General features: G+C 39.4%; 1 protein-coding gene across 1 annotated transcript; it reads left to right on the forward strand.

Moving 5' to 3' along the window:
* The first annotated feature begins 59 nt into the window (after positions 1-59).
* On the forward strand, positions 60-19,431 carry pgap1 (post-GPI attachment to proteins inositol deacylase 1). Its single transcript, XM_085249295.1, has 26 exons — positions 60-334; positions 3,291-3,444; positions 5,631-5,806; positions 5,965-6,136; positions 6,232-6,392; positions 6,573-6,625; positions 6,705-6,771; positions 6,911-7,016; positions 7,151-7,209; positions 7,843-7,926; positions 8,085-8,134; positions 8,287-8,338; positions 8,419-8,496; positions 9,190-9,265; positions 9,361-9,434; positions 9,517-9,568; positions 9,648-9,714; positions 10,067-10,172; positions 10,259-10,297; positions 10,413-10,597; positions 10,769-10,999; positions 11,079-11,214; positions 11,668-11,718; positions 11,961-12,172; positions 12,985-13,089; positions 13,171-19,431. The coding sequence occupies exons 1-26, from the start codon at positions 203-205 to the stop codon at positions 13,307-13,309; spliced, it is 2,817 nt and encodes a 938-aa protein (XP_085105421.1). The 5' UTR covers positions 60-202; the 3' UTR covers positions 13,310-19,431.
* Positions 19,432-19,958: the final 527 nt, after the last annotated feature.

A 19,958-nucleotide genomic window follows, 5' to 3' on the forward strand; every position in this document is an offset into this window, starting at 1 on the left:
TTTGCTCTCTCATTGGTCCATTTCATTTAGAGCTTTACACCCATTGGCCGGCCGAGCTGCCACTCTTTGGGTGTGCAGCGTGTGGTTCCTGTTGTGAGCTTCAGCCGGTGTCTGACAGCCTGGCGGGGAACGAACAGAAGAAAAATGGAATCGTGTAGCTCAGACATCAGTGAAATTTAAAAGCCACACTCACGGTGGAAGCATGAAGCTCGCCGCGGTGGCTTTTTACGGTTTGGCCGCGGGGCTGCTGGCGGTCGGCCTGCGAGAGTTGCTGACAGGCTTCGAGGAGAACAGATGCAGTATGACCTATATGTTTGAATACCCGGAGTATCGGGTGAGTACTCAGCTAATTAACTCAGAGCATTCCAAAGACCCGCATATCAGCCATCAGTTAGGTATATTCGGTGTGCTGTTTAAGGCAGAGGCTGGTTGTGTGTCGCTAAGTGGCTTCTTATTTTTATTAGCGCGAATGAATGTTGGTTTATGACTGCCAGGTGTGTTCTAAGCTAGTTTCTGAAGGCTGCTAGCGTTAACTGAGGGAGAAAGTAATGTCAGGTGCGTGGCTACCCTATCAGTGTGTGTGGTCGCTCTTTGTCCTCCCTGACAGGTGTGTGAGTGTTTGTTTGCTGAGGTTTAGGTTAGTCGGATTATTATCAATGCAGCTTGAATTAACTGCTGATGCTTGACCCCTCTCAGCAGGTCACCTGCAGATCAGCTTTGCACGATATCGGACGTGGGTTAAATGCACACAGGTCCAAGCCTCGTGAAAGTAGTTGAAGTGGTCGCCTTCCTCTCCTCTATATGCGCACTAATGGGTTCATCTGTCCAGAAGTGGGGCACAGCTGGAGGCCATGCGCCATGTGGGCATCAGCCTGAGTCCACACAGTTCAGGAGTGTGTGTTCTGTTAGCGAGAACAAGGATTCAGAGTCCCACTTTATGTAGATATGCTTAATGTGCACAATGGACAGAGTATCGGGAACAGAGTTCCGAGATATACAGGGCGGAAATGTATGGAGGTCGAAGACGGCCAAAATTTAAAACAAAGTCTTCAGAAAATAAATTGACATGATGTTAAAAAGAATAAAACAAATGCATCCATTTTAAGATGTGATATAAACTAAAAAGATATTTCTATGTTAACTGGCTTCTTTATTTATTTAATTTTAAATTAATAAATAAACAAAACCTTATTTACCGTTATTTACCTTTCGGTTTAATTTTAGTGTTAAAGGATTAACATTTCAAATACTTGAAAGACAGAAACAAAAGTCCCGTTCAAGCCAGCATATGAACTAGCAAGTCATAGACTACACAGGTGTAATGCACAGACCCAGATACCTGCTAACTAGGACTAATAAAATAGACACCAAAGCTACACCACTTGCCCCAGCAGCAAAACGTGGTGTAGAGGTGCAGTTAAGTCACTAAAATTAGCAGAAGTGAGGCCCACCAGCCAGCTGTCAGCTACAGCTGTCTATATTGGCACACCGATCAGTCAAACTGGCCATGCCCTTAATGTTAAGGCTTCAAAAAATAAGAACAGTTGAGTTAAAAAATTTCACCCAGTACAGTTGTTAAAGGAAGAAATTATCTATTGACAAGCTGTAAACATCTTTATTTCTGCTTTAAAGGTGGACAATTTAACACTAGAGTCAATGGGGACACAGTTAGAGCATCTACTGGACATTAGAGGAACTGCACCTTGTAGTATTTTTGTGTTGGCTCAGTGCTTTTGCCACGTGGTTTTGACATCTCACATATGCTTCCCAGATATATTATTAACTTCTTTTGAAAAATGATCTTATTTTAAAACTGTCTGTAAGGTGTTTTATTTTAGATAGTCTCTTTGCTCTTATTTTGAAAGGTCAGCAGGTGTGTGTATGTCTGAAAATAACTGCTACAATATCCCACCATGAGACATCACATGCACGGTTACTTTATTTTAAACATCAAAGTAAATGGTCCTGACTGACAGCTTTATTTTCAGCTCTCTAATCCCCTGACTCGAGAAGGCCATTTCTGTCGTGAGCCGAGTGTCGATCAAACGGCAGGTGAAGAGATGACACTTTGAAGGACACCGCCCTCGTTCGTTTCGTGAAACAGAAATTCATGAAGAAATGTAAAAAGATAACAAAACAGCCAAAATTCACTTCACTTCCAGAATTACAATGTTAATGAGACATTGTTACCAAGTGTTAACACCGTTTATAAGTCAGTTAATACAAAATGTATCCATTTACTTTCAATAAAATCCCCCCTTTGATAACTAAGACATTTAGAAGTGTCTCATTTAGACACAAAGCCCTCAAATTGATGTCACACATGACCATAAAATAAACTGCACTCAGGTGCACAGTCTCATCACCTTTGGTTTAATGTCACATCCATAAACCTCAATTTTTATTTTTTTTTAGACGAGCATTCAATCTAATATTTCTTTGTCCCTAAAAATTAGGTTATTATAATGTTTTCACAGGTTGGATCAGAAGTCTTTGTCTTATAAAATTAAAGTGCCTCTATTGTCCCAATAAACAGGTTAGTTTTTAGGTTAGGGGGTCACCATTTTGGTACAATAAGTACATTTCATTTGAAAAGGAAATATGGAAATAAACAGGTTTAAGAAAACGATCGATGACCATAAATTGTTTTTAAATCATGCTACACTTTAAAAACATGTCAAATTTTAAATAGACAATGGCGTAAATTCATAGGTAAATGAATAAAGAAGCAGTCAGTAAGTTCAGTTTTTTTGTTTTTCTTAGTCATTTGAGGACTTTTAATTTTGACACTTTGGGCCCTCCATAAAAACCAAGTAAACGTATTTATTTCTTATGAATGTTGGGCATTTCATCAGAGTGTCAAACTAAAATGAGAGTTAGCGCTTTGTCATACTGCAGCTCCCCAAATGACTTGTACCTGACAATCCCAGAATGTCCTGTTAAAAATTTCTAGGGGAAAAAATGAAATTTTAATAGGACTTACATAAAATTTCAGCTCCTTACTGTCCATACTTCCGTTCATTTCAAACACCCCACCTCCCCAACAGAATTATTCCCTTAATGGTCAATACAAAAAGCTAGTGTTATAGTATATTTGTCACTTTTAAACATTAAGGATCAGCTGTACTCATGCTCAGTGTTTGCGTAGGTGCTTGGAGTAAATCAGCTGTAGATTACATGTAGGCTCAGCTGTAGTTGCTTTATAGCAAGCTCTTTGTGATGTAACTGTGACAGCAGGCTAATGAGCTGTGTGAGTTTTTGCCTCCTAACCGCTCTCCGTGTGGTTTCAGCGTGTGGCGCTGCCTCGCCGTGTGGCCAGACTGTACCCGGCCTACGGGCTCTACCTGTACGGAGAGGGTGTCTACGCCCAGGAGACCCGAGCACTCAAACTCACCGGCGCCCCTGTGCTTTTCCTGCCTGGAAATGCCGGAAGTTATAAACAAGGTAAGAGTGCAAAGTTGATAATGGTCCAGTGCTTACATTTAAACTATCATGAACGAGTGGGGGAAAAAACTGAGAAGTTAAGTTTTGTGCTACAGCAAAGACAAAGGAGAAACGGAGGACATCAAGCTTTTTGTTGAGTCATTTCTGGCTGAAAAAACAAACTGAAGTTTCCTTCACAAACAGAAATTTTTGTCTTTGTGATGCTTGCTTTTTGCACATGAGGGGTTAAAATGTCCAAAGTTAGTGTTGTGTTTGCGCTGTGAAACTAAGGGCTGTTTTCTTCTTCAACAAATGACATTCCTTGTTAAGAGACCAGGGAATCGTGTGGTCTAAAACTACTTCCTCCCATGTATTTGTACTCTGACACATGAAAAAAACTGCAAAACCAAAAGTTGGTATGATGTGTGACAGTCTCTCTCTGCTCAGCCAGTTGTCATCAAGAGTACCTCACAGCCCCCAACTCACTAAGAGGAGCATCGCTTGAAACCTTTTAAAAGCATAAATTTAACCTGAATAGAAAAATGGTGGGAGGTTTTATAAAGGTGAAATAGCATAAAAACTATTTCAGACCACAGCTGTATATCTGTTTCCATACTGTTGTGAATATGGATTGTCAGACAGCGGCACCTGCTTGAGCCTGCTGGAGTTTTTCTTCCTGTTAAAAGGCAGGTTTTCTTTCCCACTGTCGCCATTTGCTTGCTCAAAGGGGTTTCTTTGATGTTGGGTGTTTCACTCATTCATTTGAGTGGCGTCTTTATCTTCCAATATAAACCATCTTGAGGCAACTGCTTTTGTGATTTGATGCTATATAAATAAAACTAAATTGAACTGGATGTTGTGGCTTGTTTTGTTTTTTTTGTTTGTTTTGTTTAACTAGGAGGTTTTTATCTTATTTTTGTAGTCGTATAAAATGAGCAAATATATTTATGAAGAAAAAAAGAATTCAGTGATGGATGGATTTGAAAACAAAGTTCTGAACATTTTCTTGTAAGAAAGCTCTAAAAAAAGCAGTTGGTGAAGGATTTGACTTCACTCGAGGACTGGATTCATATAGAAACTGACATTTAATTGAAGACAGGAAAAGGCAAAGTGTTGGAAATCCTGGGGCGATTATGTATCATCGTTTAGAGTAAGCACTAAATTAAGTTGGTCAACAATAACTTGTGATGCTTCAACCCCCAAGTTGCTAAGTCATGTTAGTATTAACTTATTTACTTCCTTAATTAGGTTTATGGGTCTTGAAGCTGGTTTGAAGTGTTGGGGTATACCATATACATCCCTGGTTTCGAATAAAAACTCATAATTTGGAACACAAGCATTCAGTTTTTTAACTTTAAGTAGATGCTCAAAGCTTTTTGCATTATCACATCGATCAGGATACCTCAGTGTGTTTTTCTAATCTATTCATCATGAAAAACTGGTTCAAGCACATGTTTTCACAGTTTGCGCTTGTTTTTTGCTGTGTCGTTATTACGGCATTTTAAACTCGTCACCGAGCCTCACTGCTGTACTTCTCTTAGTATCATGAACTCACTCACTGTAGTTTAATCAGTCCAAAATAATAGAAATAAACCTGTGAGTGGAAACAGTCCTCAGCACATGTGCTGTTTATTCCTGCTGAGTAGAATTTGCTCAAACCTGCAATGCTAATGCTAAATAAAATGCAGTTAATAGGTGAATATACTTTTTAATAGTTTAAGAATAAATGTGCACTGCATTTTATAATATAATTTATTGTATATTAGATTTTTAATTCTTGGGAAATTCTAACCTGGAATCTTCTGGTGACTTCAATATTCTCTCCAACTAATAACTCTTGTTGATGCAACTCCTTTCTGAGATGATGGTGGCTATCCATTCTTTCCACCAGCTGTGTGTAGGAGTGGAACGCCCCCGCTTTTATTCCTGTGAATACAAACAGATTTTGCTGTTACTCTGGTGGTTTTTTGCTGCCCTGCATGCAGTATTCCTCAACATTTCTTCTCCTGCTTCCATTTTCTGGCTTCCATGATCACTTTTATCAATAATCCAAAGTCTGAAAAAAGAAAATTATAAATAACTCTTGCAGAGATTTATCTGATCAGATGATGCTGGATAGCTAAGTAGTACTGACCCCACAGCTGCACCACATCATTCAGTTTAATCCTCACTGATTTAACACCATCTGTGTTCTTCTGTTGTTGAAGCTCGATCTCTGGGCTCAGTCGCATTGAGGAAGGCTGAAACCATGGAGGGAGGTCTCCACTTCAACGTGTTCACTGTGGACTTCAACGAGGAGCTGGTGGCGCTTTACGGCGGCAGTTTGCTCAGGCAGACGCATTTCCTGCACGAGAGCATCAAAGCCATCCTGAGGCTGTACAAGGTTAGGCCTTGAATATCAGACTGGGTTACTCCAAGTGACGGAGAGAGAGAGATTATAACCGGTCTTCACCTAATATCAAATTTAAAGTGAAGGGAAACTAAGTTGAACTCTACACACGCCAGAAGACTTGAAAATTTCACGGGTTTTTATCTCTCCAGCACCTGAAGACCCCACCTCAGAGCGTTGTGCTCGTCGGTCACTCCATGGGAGGAGTGGTGGCCCGGGCACTGTTCACTTTGCCTCGTTTCAACACTAACCTGGTCAGCATCATCATCACCCAGGCCTCCCCTCACCTGGCTCCAGTGCTGGCCCTGGACCCGTACCTGCTGGGTAAGAGTTGGTCAAACCTGCTCAGTTCGACTCGTTCATGTAGCATAAACAGATTTCTACAGTTTTTTTTTTCTCTGCTTGGTTGCTGTGTGCAGATTTCTACTCTGCAGTCAGACAGAAGTGGGTTAACCAGGCAAACAAGCTCAGGAATGTCACAGTTTTGTCCGTCGGGGGTGGTTATCGTGACTACCAGGTCCGCTCCGGCCTCACTTCCCTGCCGTGTCCTCCAGGAGACCCGAACAAGCTGTCACTGGTGGTACGATTTGCTCCTGAATAAAGTTTCAATTCAGCCCTTTTTCTCTGGTTCCTTTTGGTATCGTTCTCACTTTGGGACTATTTGAAGGAAAAGTTCTCATTTTGTGTTGTTTTTGACTCCAAGTGCTGTTTTTTAAAATGTACTTTTGTATCTTAAGTTTTTCGTCTTGTTTTTACCAAGGTGACTGCAGTTCCCAGGACGTGGGTGTCTACTGATCATCTGTCCATTGTCTGGTAAAGGACTTTTTCCTTTTTTGGAGCCATATTTAAATATTACTAAAATTATTTATGTTTGTGTGTCTTTGTGTTTCAGGTGCAAGGAGCTTGTTCTTGCCACTGTCAGGGCGTTCTTTGATCTCATCGATCCTGAAACCAGACAGGTGTGAACAACAACAACATGTGTTTTCCTGCTGAGGAGACATGAAAGACAAACCTCCATCAGAGAGAGTTGGGAGATGGGAATATTTAAAGCAAATGAATAAATCTGACAACCTAACTTAATCAGTTTATTCTTAACAGTTCACAGAAAACTCTGAGAAGAAGTTAGCTGTGCTGAATTATCATTTCATTAAACATCCCGTGAGGTTGCCTGGAGAAACTCAAGAGACACCAGTCTCCATTTCAGGTCTCCATCTCTTCTTTTATGGTTCATGGCGACAGTGTAATACACTTGCATCCAAAGTTTCGCTGTACCTCACTGTGCATTAATGATGAATCACTAAGATCGGTGTCCTGTTGTTTGTCTGTTTTCTTTTCCAGATCTTCCTGATGCATGGAGTGAAGTTAACACACTTCGTCTGGCTTACAGCACACCAAAGGTACAACAGAGCCTCACCCATCTGTAATGATGATTAATAATTGAATGGATTATCTGCCAGTAGCTGATACAAGTTGTAAAAGAAAGTTATTTTTAATGTATAAAATGTATCTACTCGGTAAAAATGAAACCATCTGGAGTGATGTCTAATCCATAGACTGTATGAAAAAGATGGACGTAGCTTACAGGTCTGAAAAATGAAACCAGTGCAGTAGTGCTTAAAGGCCATGAGGGGGCGGGGCCTCCTGTTTCAAAAAGAATTCTGATTGTATAGAAATTATAAAATTACTTGTGACCTCAGTAAACATGTTCCTGATTCATTGTTTGTGATTACAAGCGCTACTTTAGAGTCTTATCGAATATAACACAATGTTTATTGTGTCAGTTATCGTCTCATTAAAAATAAATGAAAATAAGATAATAAATCAGGCTGTGCTTTACGGTGTGACTACACTGTGCTTGAAGAGTACGAGTATGAGCGTGTAGCGTCCCATAAACGATGTCTCAGTTAAACCCACATGTCGCACTTCACATCTGGTCAAGGCTACAAAACAGGATTATTTGACTAATTAATCTGACAAAACAAACAAAGCGATTACAGTAATCATAAGTGTTTTGCTCTCTGTTTGTACAGGAAGGTCAACCCAAGTTCTTCCTGTTTGCCCTGTCGAGTCGCAGGAAAGCCTACAGCCATTTCTACTGCCGGAGCAACAACCTGGTGAGTTACTACCATTTGTTTTTGAGCTGTAAGAGCTTGATAATATTAACATGTGTAAGAGTTAAGGCTAAATGCTTCATATTTAGTGCAGGAGAACCAAGAACATCTTTTTAAATTTGAAACCAAGTGAAAAGAGATTCTGATTTATTGTCCAACAGGAGATGACCAGCTGGGTGTACGGCTGTTTGCAAAAGAATGGCTCATCATGGTAAGTATATCATTAATGTCAAGCTTTTCACACCACCTTTATTCTCAATAAGCATCTTTAATATTTTTCTCCAATGTGAAAAATGTGATGGAGTTTGTGGATGTGTTACACAATTATTTATTTCTGTTTCTTTTATGTCTCTTTTCCTCCAGTGTGTTTGCAGCGGATCTGTCTAAGGGAACTGAGCTTTTGCCTCCCTACAAGGTAACTATGGTCTAAAAGAGACTCCATTCAGTTCAGTCTTTATCCCATCAGCTGTCCTAACAGTCTGTCGTCCTCCTCAGGTCCTGACTCTGAGGCTCAGTGACTTGTCGTCTTTTACTCATCTGTTTGTCTCGGCCTCAAACCTCAATGGCAAGCAGGTACTTCAAACTAAACAATGACTCAGTATTTCAGATTAACCTGCAGTAAAAATGTTCTGGTCTGTTTGCCATTGTTATACTTCTACTTCCATAACCTATATTTGAAATGAGGAGACCAGTGTTGGCTTGTTTTATTTAAACTTTAAGCTCCATATCATCTTTCTGGCTGTAGATTTTGTACACAGCTTTCCGAAGAATAGCTGAGTTTAGTCATGAGTGTTTGTGGTCAATGTGCACAAGTCCACAGTGGCATCAAAGGATTTAAAGGTTTTTTTTGATATATAAAAAGCTGAAGCTGTTTTCACTCCTTTTACCGTTTTAAACCTAACAGAGGTGAAACTACAATGGTTCACAAATTCTGCTAAGACTAGCTTTAACCTCCTAGTTCCATAGTGTAAAGTCTGTGTGATGTCCAATTTAGCCCGCAGATGTTATTGTGCTGTAAATTTACCGTGAGCAAATGGATTTGATGTGTGCTGCGTCCTGCTTGCTCTACTTGGGCAAGCGCCTCTCAACTAAACCAAAAGCAGTGATGGAGGTGATCCAGTTGTATGTTACATGCTGATTCTGACCTGATCTGTGATCAGCCTCAGACTACCCAAAAACAGAGGCCAGAAGAGGAAGAAGCCAAACAAACAAACCCCCCTTTTTTTAAAGAGCTTGTCAAGGTTTGTGTGTCTGTCTGCTCTGCAGTTCACGGTGGAGTGTGAGTGGCAAAGAGAAGAATCTCAGACTCTGTCTGTCGCAGTGCCGCATGTCCTGTCCTTCGGTGAGTAATCTAGTAAAACCGATTCACAAACTTTTTAAAAAAAAAAAAAAGGTTGGTTTTTTTTTTTTTTCAGCAATTGTTATTTGGGTTTTTAGGTTTGACCTCGAGTGATGTTACGGTTAACTCCTCTGGACTTCTTCACACCATCGAGCTGCAACACTTTCACCAGGTAGCTTTCACTGTGTTCTCAGGTTCTAGTCAGGATCAGCTTCCCTGTTTCAGCTAAATTTAAAACTCCTCTGTGTCTCCAGGTCTATCAGGCTTTCAGAATTAATGTTGCAAGCCAGTGCAAAGTACAGAAAGGTGAGTGTGTGTTGTTGGATCAAGAGGCTCATGTGCTCATGCTGTAATGTAATAGTGGTGACTGATTGTGTGTCTGCAGACAGATTGCCGAGCGTGTACAGGATAAAGGTGCCATGGTTTCGAGAGGACTCTTTAACCACGGTCAGGTGAGTTTCTGAAGTTATTCTTAGAGACTATGTTTAAGTAACCATGGTGAGCCAAATGCTTTTATTTTCCCTCCACATTTTGGCCCGTCTGATGTCAGTAAGATCGAATTTCCCACTGTGGTCATGCGAGAGCGCAGAAGCCTGACCCACCTGCAGTTCCAACCTTCTGTTTGGGAGGGACAGCCAATCAAAAGAAAGTTTACTTAAAGAGGTTTTACATCTGCTTGTTAGAGACAGAGGATGAATTGAGGGGTTTGACTTAGACTAGTACCAGTAAAACAAGAACTGTTTTTGACCTATGATGAGTAGCTTTTCTTTTAACCTGTCATGATTGATGTGATCTGTCTGCCAGCGTGCCATCAGTGACGGAGATCTCAGGGATGCTCCACACAAGTCGTCCAGACAACACCTCAGGTGCACTCCTGCAGCTCCACACTGCCCCCAACTGCCAGTATAAGGTACTACCTTCCAGCTACCAGAAAGAAGGTCGAGTCTTCTTCACATTTGTTGTGACAAACTGTTAAATATTTACCCTGTGACTTAGGTCTCCATAAGAACTTCGTTACCCAGGGTGCTCGGACAGGTAGGAATTGCCTTGTTTTATTTATTCCGGTGAAATTAGGGGCATCGTGGCATTCAAATAAATCTTTCATCTTTAATTACCAACTTGATTCACGCTGTGGCATCTTATCTGACAGATACTGAGGTTCTGTGGTCACATGGTACCAGTGTACACAGCTGTAACCCTCCTTCTGGCCTGTGGGGGGCAGGTGTCCTCCATCCTGAAGTCAAGGCGAGCTGCAGACATGAGTCAGATGGTGGGCAAAGGCCTGCAGCCCCACAAAGTCAACCTGCCTGTGTATATTCTGCACATCGCACTCAGGTAAGCTTAGTGGTTCTAATATGAAGCTGAGTGGGAAGGTTATTTTTTTTCTGGCCTCAGAAAAAACTGACTGTGGTTAAAACCGCCTCGGCCTCCTGCTTTAATTTAAGATAAATTTTCATATAACAGTCAAACGCCTCAGGATGGTTTTCCCTTCTGTCCCCCCCACAGCTGTAGCTGCTTTCAGGAGGTCTGGTCCATGCTTTTCCTCCCCTCTATGGACACACTCCCTCCAACCTTCCTTGATGTGGCATTTCATGAAGAGGAGACACCAGGTGAAGAATGGGTTCACCTCCTCTCCCCTCTGCTGTATATTTTTGGGGCAGCTGTGGCGTACTGGGGCAGCGCTCTACTCAGACTTGTTATCCGGCTGATCTCGTTGGTCTTGGCTCCATTGCACAGGTACCGAGGTTCATTCAAACATTTGAAACTGGCTGATTGTCTGTTTGTTCGCTTGAGTTTTAATTCTTTTCATCTGCAGGCCGTCTGTCTCCAGAGACTGTGGCACCCTGCGGCTGCGAACCCAGCTCCTCATCACGCTGTGTCTGACTGTTATGGGCGGGACTTCCTGTGGGGCGTTGTCGATATTTGCCTCCTTCCTGTTCCACCTTTATAGGGTGAATATTGATTTAATTAAATTATTTATAATTCTGCTGTCCAGAGCTGCTTAGCAGGTAACACTTCCTGTAATTCAGATTATAATGAAGGAAAAAAAGCCTTAAAATATCTAATATTTACCATAAATTTACTTTAAATTTGATTATGAAGATAAAAACAGTGCTGGGCAGGTAAATTTTGTGAATCAGGTTTTAAAGCTTTTGGGTTTTTCATGAGACTTTCTCAGGAGTATTCAGTTTGTCTTTGTCTTAACCAAACACCAAAGCAAACAGATTTTCTAGTGTATATTTTATGTTCTTAAATAGATATTTAAAAACCATGAATTGTATTAATTTATTTATTTTTTTAAGTGGTGCAGGAGCCTTTGGTGTAGCATGGACTTCCTCTGTGGAAACAAACTCTGTTTTGAAGTTTCAGCTGAGCTGCTGTTTGTGTTTGTTTGTTGCTCTCAGGTTCTGAGGCTGCAGATGACAGAAAGATATTTGAGACACATGTTGAATCTGGTAAGATGTTCAGGTTTAACTAACATTTATGTTGTAAGATTTTCATTTTTCTTTCATATCAGGCTGTAACCGTACTTAATTTTGCTGCAGTGATTGAGTGAGTGACTGGCTGGCAACGGCCTCAAGTGGACAATAGGGGAACTGCAGTTTATGGCATTCCCACATCTGCTTATTTAAATACAGATTGCCAAACTGTTATAAACCAAGCTTTGTCTGATTCATCTCCTCTGGTGTCTTTCCAGGCTCCCCGGAAGCACAAAGAAGCTGAGAATGGCACAATCGATCCCGAATGCTTGAGCAGGTCTAAAGAAAGCAACGGCACCCCCTTGCTGTCGGAGTGCGCCCTGCAGGAGGTGAGGGATGACCTGCAGCTCCACCTCTGCCTGTCGGCGCTTTTCACTCTGCCCGTCATGCTCAGCGGTCCCTCGCTCATCCACTGGATCCGTAACCTGAGGTATGTGAGAGAAAGATGCTGCTCTGCACATCAGCGTTAATTTCTCTGAACCTCACAGTTGATAAATAGATGCTAACTGTGCAGTATGTTTGTTTTAACGCACATGTGCAGTAGCACAGTGACTACAGCAGTCTCCAGTAGAGTGTCTGATTTACAAAGGAAGTCTACCTGAAGTTCACCCATGATCACACAGCTGCTGCTCTGGCTTCAAGCAGACAGCCGAGGGAGCAAGCTGTTATGACTCAGTGTGTGCGGAAGAGGCCGAGAGATAAATAGGACTGCATAAATCATTTTTTTATTATTACATTACTTGAGTAAATTAAGTCTGAAGTTTATATATATATATATATATATATATATATATATATATATATATATATATATATATATATATATATATATATATATATAAATTAATTAATTATGCTTGCAGCTCCATTACTGTACCCTAAACTACTTTCCTTGCACACAGGGAAGCATTTGATGGGTAAATGTGTGGATGTCATGGAGGCAGAGTTCAGGGCAGAAACCGTCATATCCTTTGGATTTTCCCTGTAAATTCACATTAATGACTATTTATTATATTTAAAAATGTTACAGAGTGCACCTACTTGGTTATTTGCATAAAATGCCTAAATGTCTGGACTTGTTATTTGGGTTTTTAGGTTTGACCTCGAGTGATGTTACCGTTAACTCCTCTGGACTTATAAGAATATGGGAACTGTATGCTTAAATAAACACAAAGGTACAGAGTGTGATCATTAGGATAAGTAGTTCCATATTAACGCTCTCTGTTTGTTGAACCTGTGCAGGTATTCCACCCAGCTGAATCCCGACCCTTGCTGGCCATACATCGTGCCTCTAATTTTTGTCTACATGCTGCTTATTAACTGTAACACTTTAAAGCTCAGCAACAGGTAGGAGCACACCTGCCCAGCACACACATTCCCAGTGAGATCCTTCATGCTAACAGTTAACTTGTTCTTCATGTTTTTCAGTAAACTGCTGCCTCTGACCTCCTGCCTCCCTCTCCCCTTGGCCATCATCATGGTGACTTTCTCTCCTCTTCACCTCTACAGAATCACCTACTTCCTGTTGGCGTCACTCATCCCGCTGGCCTTGTGCTGTCTCCTCTGACAGCACCGGGCTGGTTTCAGTCTCCATCTCCACCATAACATGCCTCTTCTTAAGTCGCAGCCTGACTCTCTGAGGCTGGTTGAGGACTTTCTGTACCGGGCTGCTATGGAGCGGAGCCATAGACATACATAGCCTGGTTAACTTCCTGCTCACTGTTAGCACTAAAGGCTCCGTGGTGATTACACAGGGTGTTTTAAAAAGAGAGGGTGTAATGGCCTCAGAGCATTTGGTGCAAATATGGCTCTGTTGGATTGTCCTGAAACCATGTTTGCCTTACTCTGTATATCTATAGCTCTGCCTTCAGGGAGCGCCAGCTCCACAACCAGTGAAGCTTATGATATGAGAGACTGTGGAAAGGGTGTTACTGTTATAACATGATGTTGTTTCTGGTGTCAACAGTGGCGTTGTTCACTGTGGTCACTGTGCTGTAAACTCTTACACTGCCTACTGCTTAGCAACGACTTACAGCTCTAACTGTTACCTGCTCACTGTCGTAGTACCTCCTCTAAACCAGAGGCAGAGTATTACATTTATTCCGTTAGAGAAATCCAAAGCAGGCGTGTTTATGTTCTCACCTATTTGATGCACAATATTGGCAAAATGAAGGGTTGCACTGAGGAAGGCTTGTGTACACGTGCAGGTTTGGGGGCGTCTTGTTATCCAGAGAAAGTCTGAATCTCCATGATCTCTACTACACCTGATCAATAAGAAACATTCTACTTCCTGTTTATTTGATTTTTGATTTTAAAAGGTTTAGCTGCAATTCAGGGAAGGGTACAGCAGGGGGAGCTCATGAGATAGTGTAAGAAACTAAACAAACTAAAAGAATTTTCACCAGATTTTCAAACATATGGCGGATCAAAACTGCTAAAATAATAAATAGTAAATCTGTAACTGAATTAAAATTATATCAGATGCCTAAAACAAATATTCATTAATTTATAACAAAGTAAATAGAAATTTTTATTTTAATTTCCCATATCTTATTTTTTTCCAATTCCCTGTTACCCTTTTATGCCTGATGGGGTGTTGCTGTCACACCATGGGGCAAGCGGGCAATGTGGACACCCAAGTTTGTGAATACGAAATCAAGTTCGAAGTTCGAAATCTCAGTGAGCTCAAACTCGAGGTCAGAAGTCAACTATTCTACATATCACCTGGGCATTCATTATTATATTTTGCTTTAATTTTGGCAGTTTCAGTGCTCTGTAGAACAAATTTATCCGTGCACGTGTCAGACTTTTTAGGGTTTTTTTGTTTTTGCTTTTTTTTAAAAAAAAAAATATTACATGTCATTTTGAGAAGGAAGTGAGCACTTTAAAGGCATTGCTGTAAAACGTGTTCAGAAATCTCTATGTGCCAAACTCGCTGTAATCCTGTTGATGGGTTAAAAGTAAGTTAGACCAAAATGCCAAGGAATTTGAGAGATGAATGCTAAGCAGAAATAAATTAGCGTTTTAAGGTGGAACAAATCATAAATATTTCATTATGGGCATACAATCACATGTTCATTCTATATCAGGTGTGGTTGTTGGTGTTTTGAGGTGTGTTGTTTCTGTGTACGTTCTCTGTGATATCCGGACCTTGAATCCTGGGATTGGAAGTAGAATTTGCTTTTTGCTGGTGTTGTGTTGAGTTTAGTATTTATCTTATGTTTGAGTGTTGGTTGAAGTTTTTTGTTTTCATTTCATATTTGAAACGTTGAAAAAACATAACATAAAAGAACTTGTAGATTTGGATTTTAACAATTTAACAAGGAGAGGATAGAGTTGTTTTGTTTTTTTTGCACTGTCAGCAAAAAAAATCAAACCAACCCCATGTTATTTATCTTGGCACCTCCTGACTTCCATATTTTTCTTTGTTTCATTACAAACCCTTCAGCTTCCTGCTGAGGATTTAAATATTCTAAAACTGCTCACAAAAGTTTGTTATCATTAATGTTGGTGTGAACCAACATTAATGATGGTGCATTGATTTGGGACTATTTTCAGTTGCGGATTATTACAAATTTAATGCTCTAGTTGCTTCCTTCAGCAGCTGCACAGAGTGTGAAGTAGAATACAATGGATACGGGTTGAAAATATGAATGAAGTGAGACCTTTTACAAGAAATATGACAGAAATAAGACTTTTGTTTTAATGAGAAGAGAGAGCATCTGATATGTTGAAGCTTTTGAATGGAAAGAGTCATAGAGAAAAAATCTGTTGCCACAATTACTTCAAACTGTTATCATTGCTGAAAACAGTTTTGTGTGTGTGTTTGAGTGCTGTTATAACATGTAGGCCTGACTTTTTGTTGCCTTTTTGTTCAATTTTTGTTGCCAAATTTACATTTTTAAGCCAGTTTCACTCACACTCGTTTGACCTTAAATCAGTTTAATCAGTTAAAATGTTTTTTGTGTGATAAATATATGGGTGTTGTGCTCCAAGATTACTTAACAAAAAAAAGGGAAACATGTTGTCAAACATTATTTTGGCTGCTGGCCAAAACATATTCAAGTTCGAAATGGGGTAATGTGTCTAAAATTGGCTGTAATTCCTCAATAGCTTGGAGATTACTTTTATTCAGCCCCTCGAATTAAAGCAGAGAGAGTCTACTTTAAGCCTGTAGTCACTATGTCACTCTAACTTGAATATGTTTTATTCAGTAACTAAAATAAATCAACTTCAAGCATATAAGAAGCTAGCTCTGAGAGTTTGTATTTCATGTCATACCTTTCTCTCTGGAAAATTATGAAGGACCAAAAATGCTGAAATAATAACTTCATAAACAAATAAGATATAAAATGCGTTAAAATTAATAAGTAAAAATTAACGTAAGTATTACTTAATTTATGGCACATTTTATAACATTGATTTTTTTTTTCATTTTATTTTTAACTTGTGATTTAATCTTCCATTGTTATTAGTTTGTAGTTAAGTTATGCGTTTGGAGGTAGAAAGGAAAATTATCTGCATGACAGTGCCATCATTTTTATGAAGAAAAAAATCAGTTTTAGCTAAATAAAGATGAAATGAAGAAACACGTTTGTGGAGATAAATGGAAGGAAAAAATTTAATGGAAATAAATAAATACTATATAATTGATATTATGGGAAACAATATGGTGACAAATATGTCGCTCTTTTTTTCATTAATTGAGTTGTACAACTTTTTACTTTTTTAATCTTTATAATTTGATCTTTATTCATTGCCTTGTTGTACATGAATTTTGACAGCTTCAGTCCTCCGTACTAACAGTGTCTTATTTTATTTCTGTCTTACATCCTGCTGCTGCTGCTGTGCCTTTTTGCTTTCTTGTGTAAGCAGCAGTTTGTGTTCAGATCTCAGCAGCTTTGTGCTGGCTGAAGCCCTACATTGAATGTAAAGCATATATCACTCCTTTGTGTCCACTCGCAAAGCTCCTCTGTTTTCTTTACATTTTATTTAAAATGTGGGACTCTGTAGTAACTAAATACTAAAGATTTAGGGACCAATCAAGCTCACAGTCAGAAGTCAACACGCTCTGCAGAAACCGCTGTTCCCAATGTGAATGTACCTGCACTGAATGTCTCTGTGTGTTTGAGTTTATACAGTGGTGTAAGTGTTCAGCTTTTCTCTGCACTTGTGAGTTTTTGGTATAGTTTTAGTGCTTTGAGATGCACATCGTCTGCCTCGCTGTGAATCGGTGGCAAACACAACTTTGTAGAACAAATTAGTAGCGATGAGAGTTATGTTTTCTATAAATAGACTTGTGACTTGTATCGGTGTTCACTGTGATCACGTCCTTCCACATGCACTCTCGCACCGAGTAATCCACACACAGACAACTGCTGTTCTGGGGACATTTTGCTATTTCAAATTTGGTGGGTTTTGTGTTTTTTAAAAATGTGATGAAGCTCTTGGAATACATTCAACATAAAGTTAAAACATTTGGATTGAAATAAAGCAGGAAATCAAATTCTCATTTTATTTTGTTCTATTTTGAAATGCTGTCACTTGAAACCAGTGTGCCAAACTGATGCATTCTCTTTGTAGAGCATCTGTCATATATATGAATGTGCAGCATGGCTTCAGTTCAGGTAAAAGGACCTTTGCATAGAAGGGCACGTTATTCCTCCAAATCTCTCTGTGGAAGCCTCTAGAAAAAAAACCTCAATTTGTATAAATTGCATAAAATAGGCGCAGGAATTGCTGCCACAATGTCTCCTATTATAGCCAAAATCGGCAGTTAAAGTGGACCTTTTCTTATTTCCAACTTCATATTTTTTATTCTTGGACTCCTCTGTAGCAGCTTTGCATGATTTACAGTTCAAAGTAGTTCTTCTTTATCTTACACTGGGCCAGTTTTAACTCCTCTCCCTTTAAGGCCCTCATTAGCAACAGATTTGAAAAAGCAGGTAGGTGGTTCTTCTATGTCCCCAAATTTGGATGTACCCTCTTTATGATGTCATACAGTTGCAAACTTAAAAAACAAAACTGTCTGAAACTGAGTGTTCTGAGCAGTCTTAAGATGGTATTTTCAGAGAACGGGGATTATCTCTTTATTTGAAAGTTTCATCATGCTTGGTATGAAATACAGGAAAGCAGAATAGAGTTTATAACATCCTAAATGTCAACCTGTTCAAAGTGATTATTTTTTTTTTTTTTTTTTTTTTTTTTAGGCATGCAAATTTGTGTGAACAGCTAAAAATATAAGCTTTTGTTTGTTTGTTTTCTCATCCAGCTACTGACACATTTCTGTCATATTTAACAGGATTACTTTCTTCCAGGGTTCCAGTCAGCAGCTTGACCTCTCCTCTTCCTCTTATCTGCGTTTTCCTAATTTCATTACACTCGGTAATCTTCCAGCTTCTCCTGCTTTCTGAGCATCATTTATTTTAATGTTCGGAGTGCTGGTAGCTGCTTACAGGAGCTTGTGCCTGCTGATGGTTGGGAACGAGTTCATGAACTTTTGAAAATGGCATCACCCCATCCTTTCATTAGGTCTCTAAAGATGCTCATTGAGGTTTGAAACATTAGTAAAAGTTAAATAGAGGTCAAGTCTTTTGCAAGGTGTCATTTTCATTGTCCAGAAAGATTTGTTATAATTTCAGTTTCAGACATCAGTTTGTCTTCTTGCTGAACTGAACCACAGTAAGAGAAGTTTTCACCAGATTACTGCATCCCACTGCATCTTTCTTTCTTTTTTTAATGAGCTTGCTTCTCTGGCTCCCAAGGTGACACTCACTCTGATCTCTGGAAACATCCTTCGTGCAGCTGCCAAAACCCGAGCTGCTTTTACCCCTAAAAACAGACTAGAGGCTTCAAGATGTCGCAGTAATTTAAAGTCTTAAAATCAGCCATTTTACTGGTACTTACTGTAAATTCAAGTGTTAAAAGTTATCAGCATTTGCAGAAACTTTGATTTTATCTGTATTGTGCTGAAGAAATATGAAGTGAAGCTGAACTGTGGCCTGGCTGTACTTTCATGTACGTACCAAAAGAGGGAGCAGCGAGTTAGTGTAACCTTGCATTTAATCAATAAAAAGCACATTCCTATTTACAGTGGCAGCCAAGGAAAAGGCTGGTAAACTGCTGCCCCCTGGTGGTGAAAGTTTTAGTCGTATTTCCCAGAACAAACACAAAAACCTTTAAACGACACACATCCTTGATCTCTTTTTTTGCTGTTAAGTGACAGCCAAAGAAACAATATCAGAGACAGCTGATTGTTTTTATTCATAATCATCTTCTGTACAAACTTGTGATGTTTAACAGTGTTTACCTGGTGATATGAAATGTTCTTACTGCAGTCTATAAGTGCTTTACAGTTCAGTGGTTCCACTTGTCTTGCTTCTGCCTACAGTGACTTTAATACCTGTAACCTCCTGCTAGCTGGTCCTCGTTGTGCAGAACTAGTTAGTCCTCTAACACATGCTCATACATCAGGCAGTTGGAAACGCCTTGTTTTGTTTATTCACGTTTTCTGAAGAGGCTCTGGCGTGGACGAGTATTTAATCCTCAGGTTTCTGTGTCGGTGTGTCAAAATCAGTCGCTTTGATGTTTTTTATATCTCTCACATTTTTATCTGATGTGACTGTAAATGAGCAAACTGTGCAATTTTTTTTGGCACTGTTGTTGTTGGAATAAAACCGCGAAAATGACTGTTTTTGTTTTTATTCTGTAGTGATGTGATTAGTTATTGTTACAAAAGCATCCTCGGGGCAGTAACAGCTGAACTTACCTTGAGGTATCCAGAGACTTGCTGAGACATCAGTGTGATTAAGATCGATGCTTCCCTGCTCATAAAATTTAAAATTTGGTATTCAAAAGATATTTATATGGAGGGCCAAAACTATCAAAATGAAGTATAAACTAATAAACAACACATTTTAGACATTTATTTTTATTTTATTTTTTGCAGTTTATTTTATTTTATCTATTGACTTCTCCATTGTATTTTCCTTTCAATAATTTTGATATTATTTCAATCCATCCTTACATACTGCTTCAGTCATACATGTGTTTTCTTTTGAACATCCATCTATTGAACTTTCTGTGTTTATAATTTGACAGTTTTTGTAAATCAGGGCGCAGCTGAAATAAGCTTTTATTGTGATTTTAATGTGACTAAAACTATTTTAAAAGTAGTGAATGATGATTAGTAGTAGTATTTCAGGCTATACCTATAA

The sequence above is a fragment of the Mchenga conophoros genome, linkage group LG16 (assembly GCF_057382185.1).
Source record: "Mchenga conophoros isolate Kocher_MC1m ecotype Shallow Benthic linkage group LG16, M_conophoros_male_GT1.1, whole genome shotgun sequence".
NCBI classification, from domain to species: Eukaryota; Metazoa; Chordata; class Actinopteri; order Cichliformes; family Cichlidae; genus Mchenga; species Mchenga conophoros.

Coding starts and splice junctions, on each gene's coding strand:
- pgap1 (XM_085249295.1), top strand. CDS start 203: ATGAAGCTCGCCGCGGTGGCTTTTTACGGTTTGGCCGCGGGGCTGCTG. Junction 3,445..5,630: donor TGCCGGAAGTTATAAACAAG/GTAAGAGTGCAA, acceptor CTGTTGTTGAAG/CTCGATCTCTGGGCTCAGTC. Junction 8,339..8,418: donor AGCTTTTGCCTCCCTACAAG/GTAACTATGGTC, acceptor CGTCCTCCTCAG/GTCCTGACTCTGAGGCTCAG.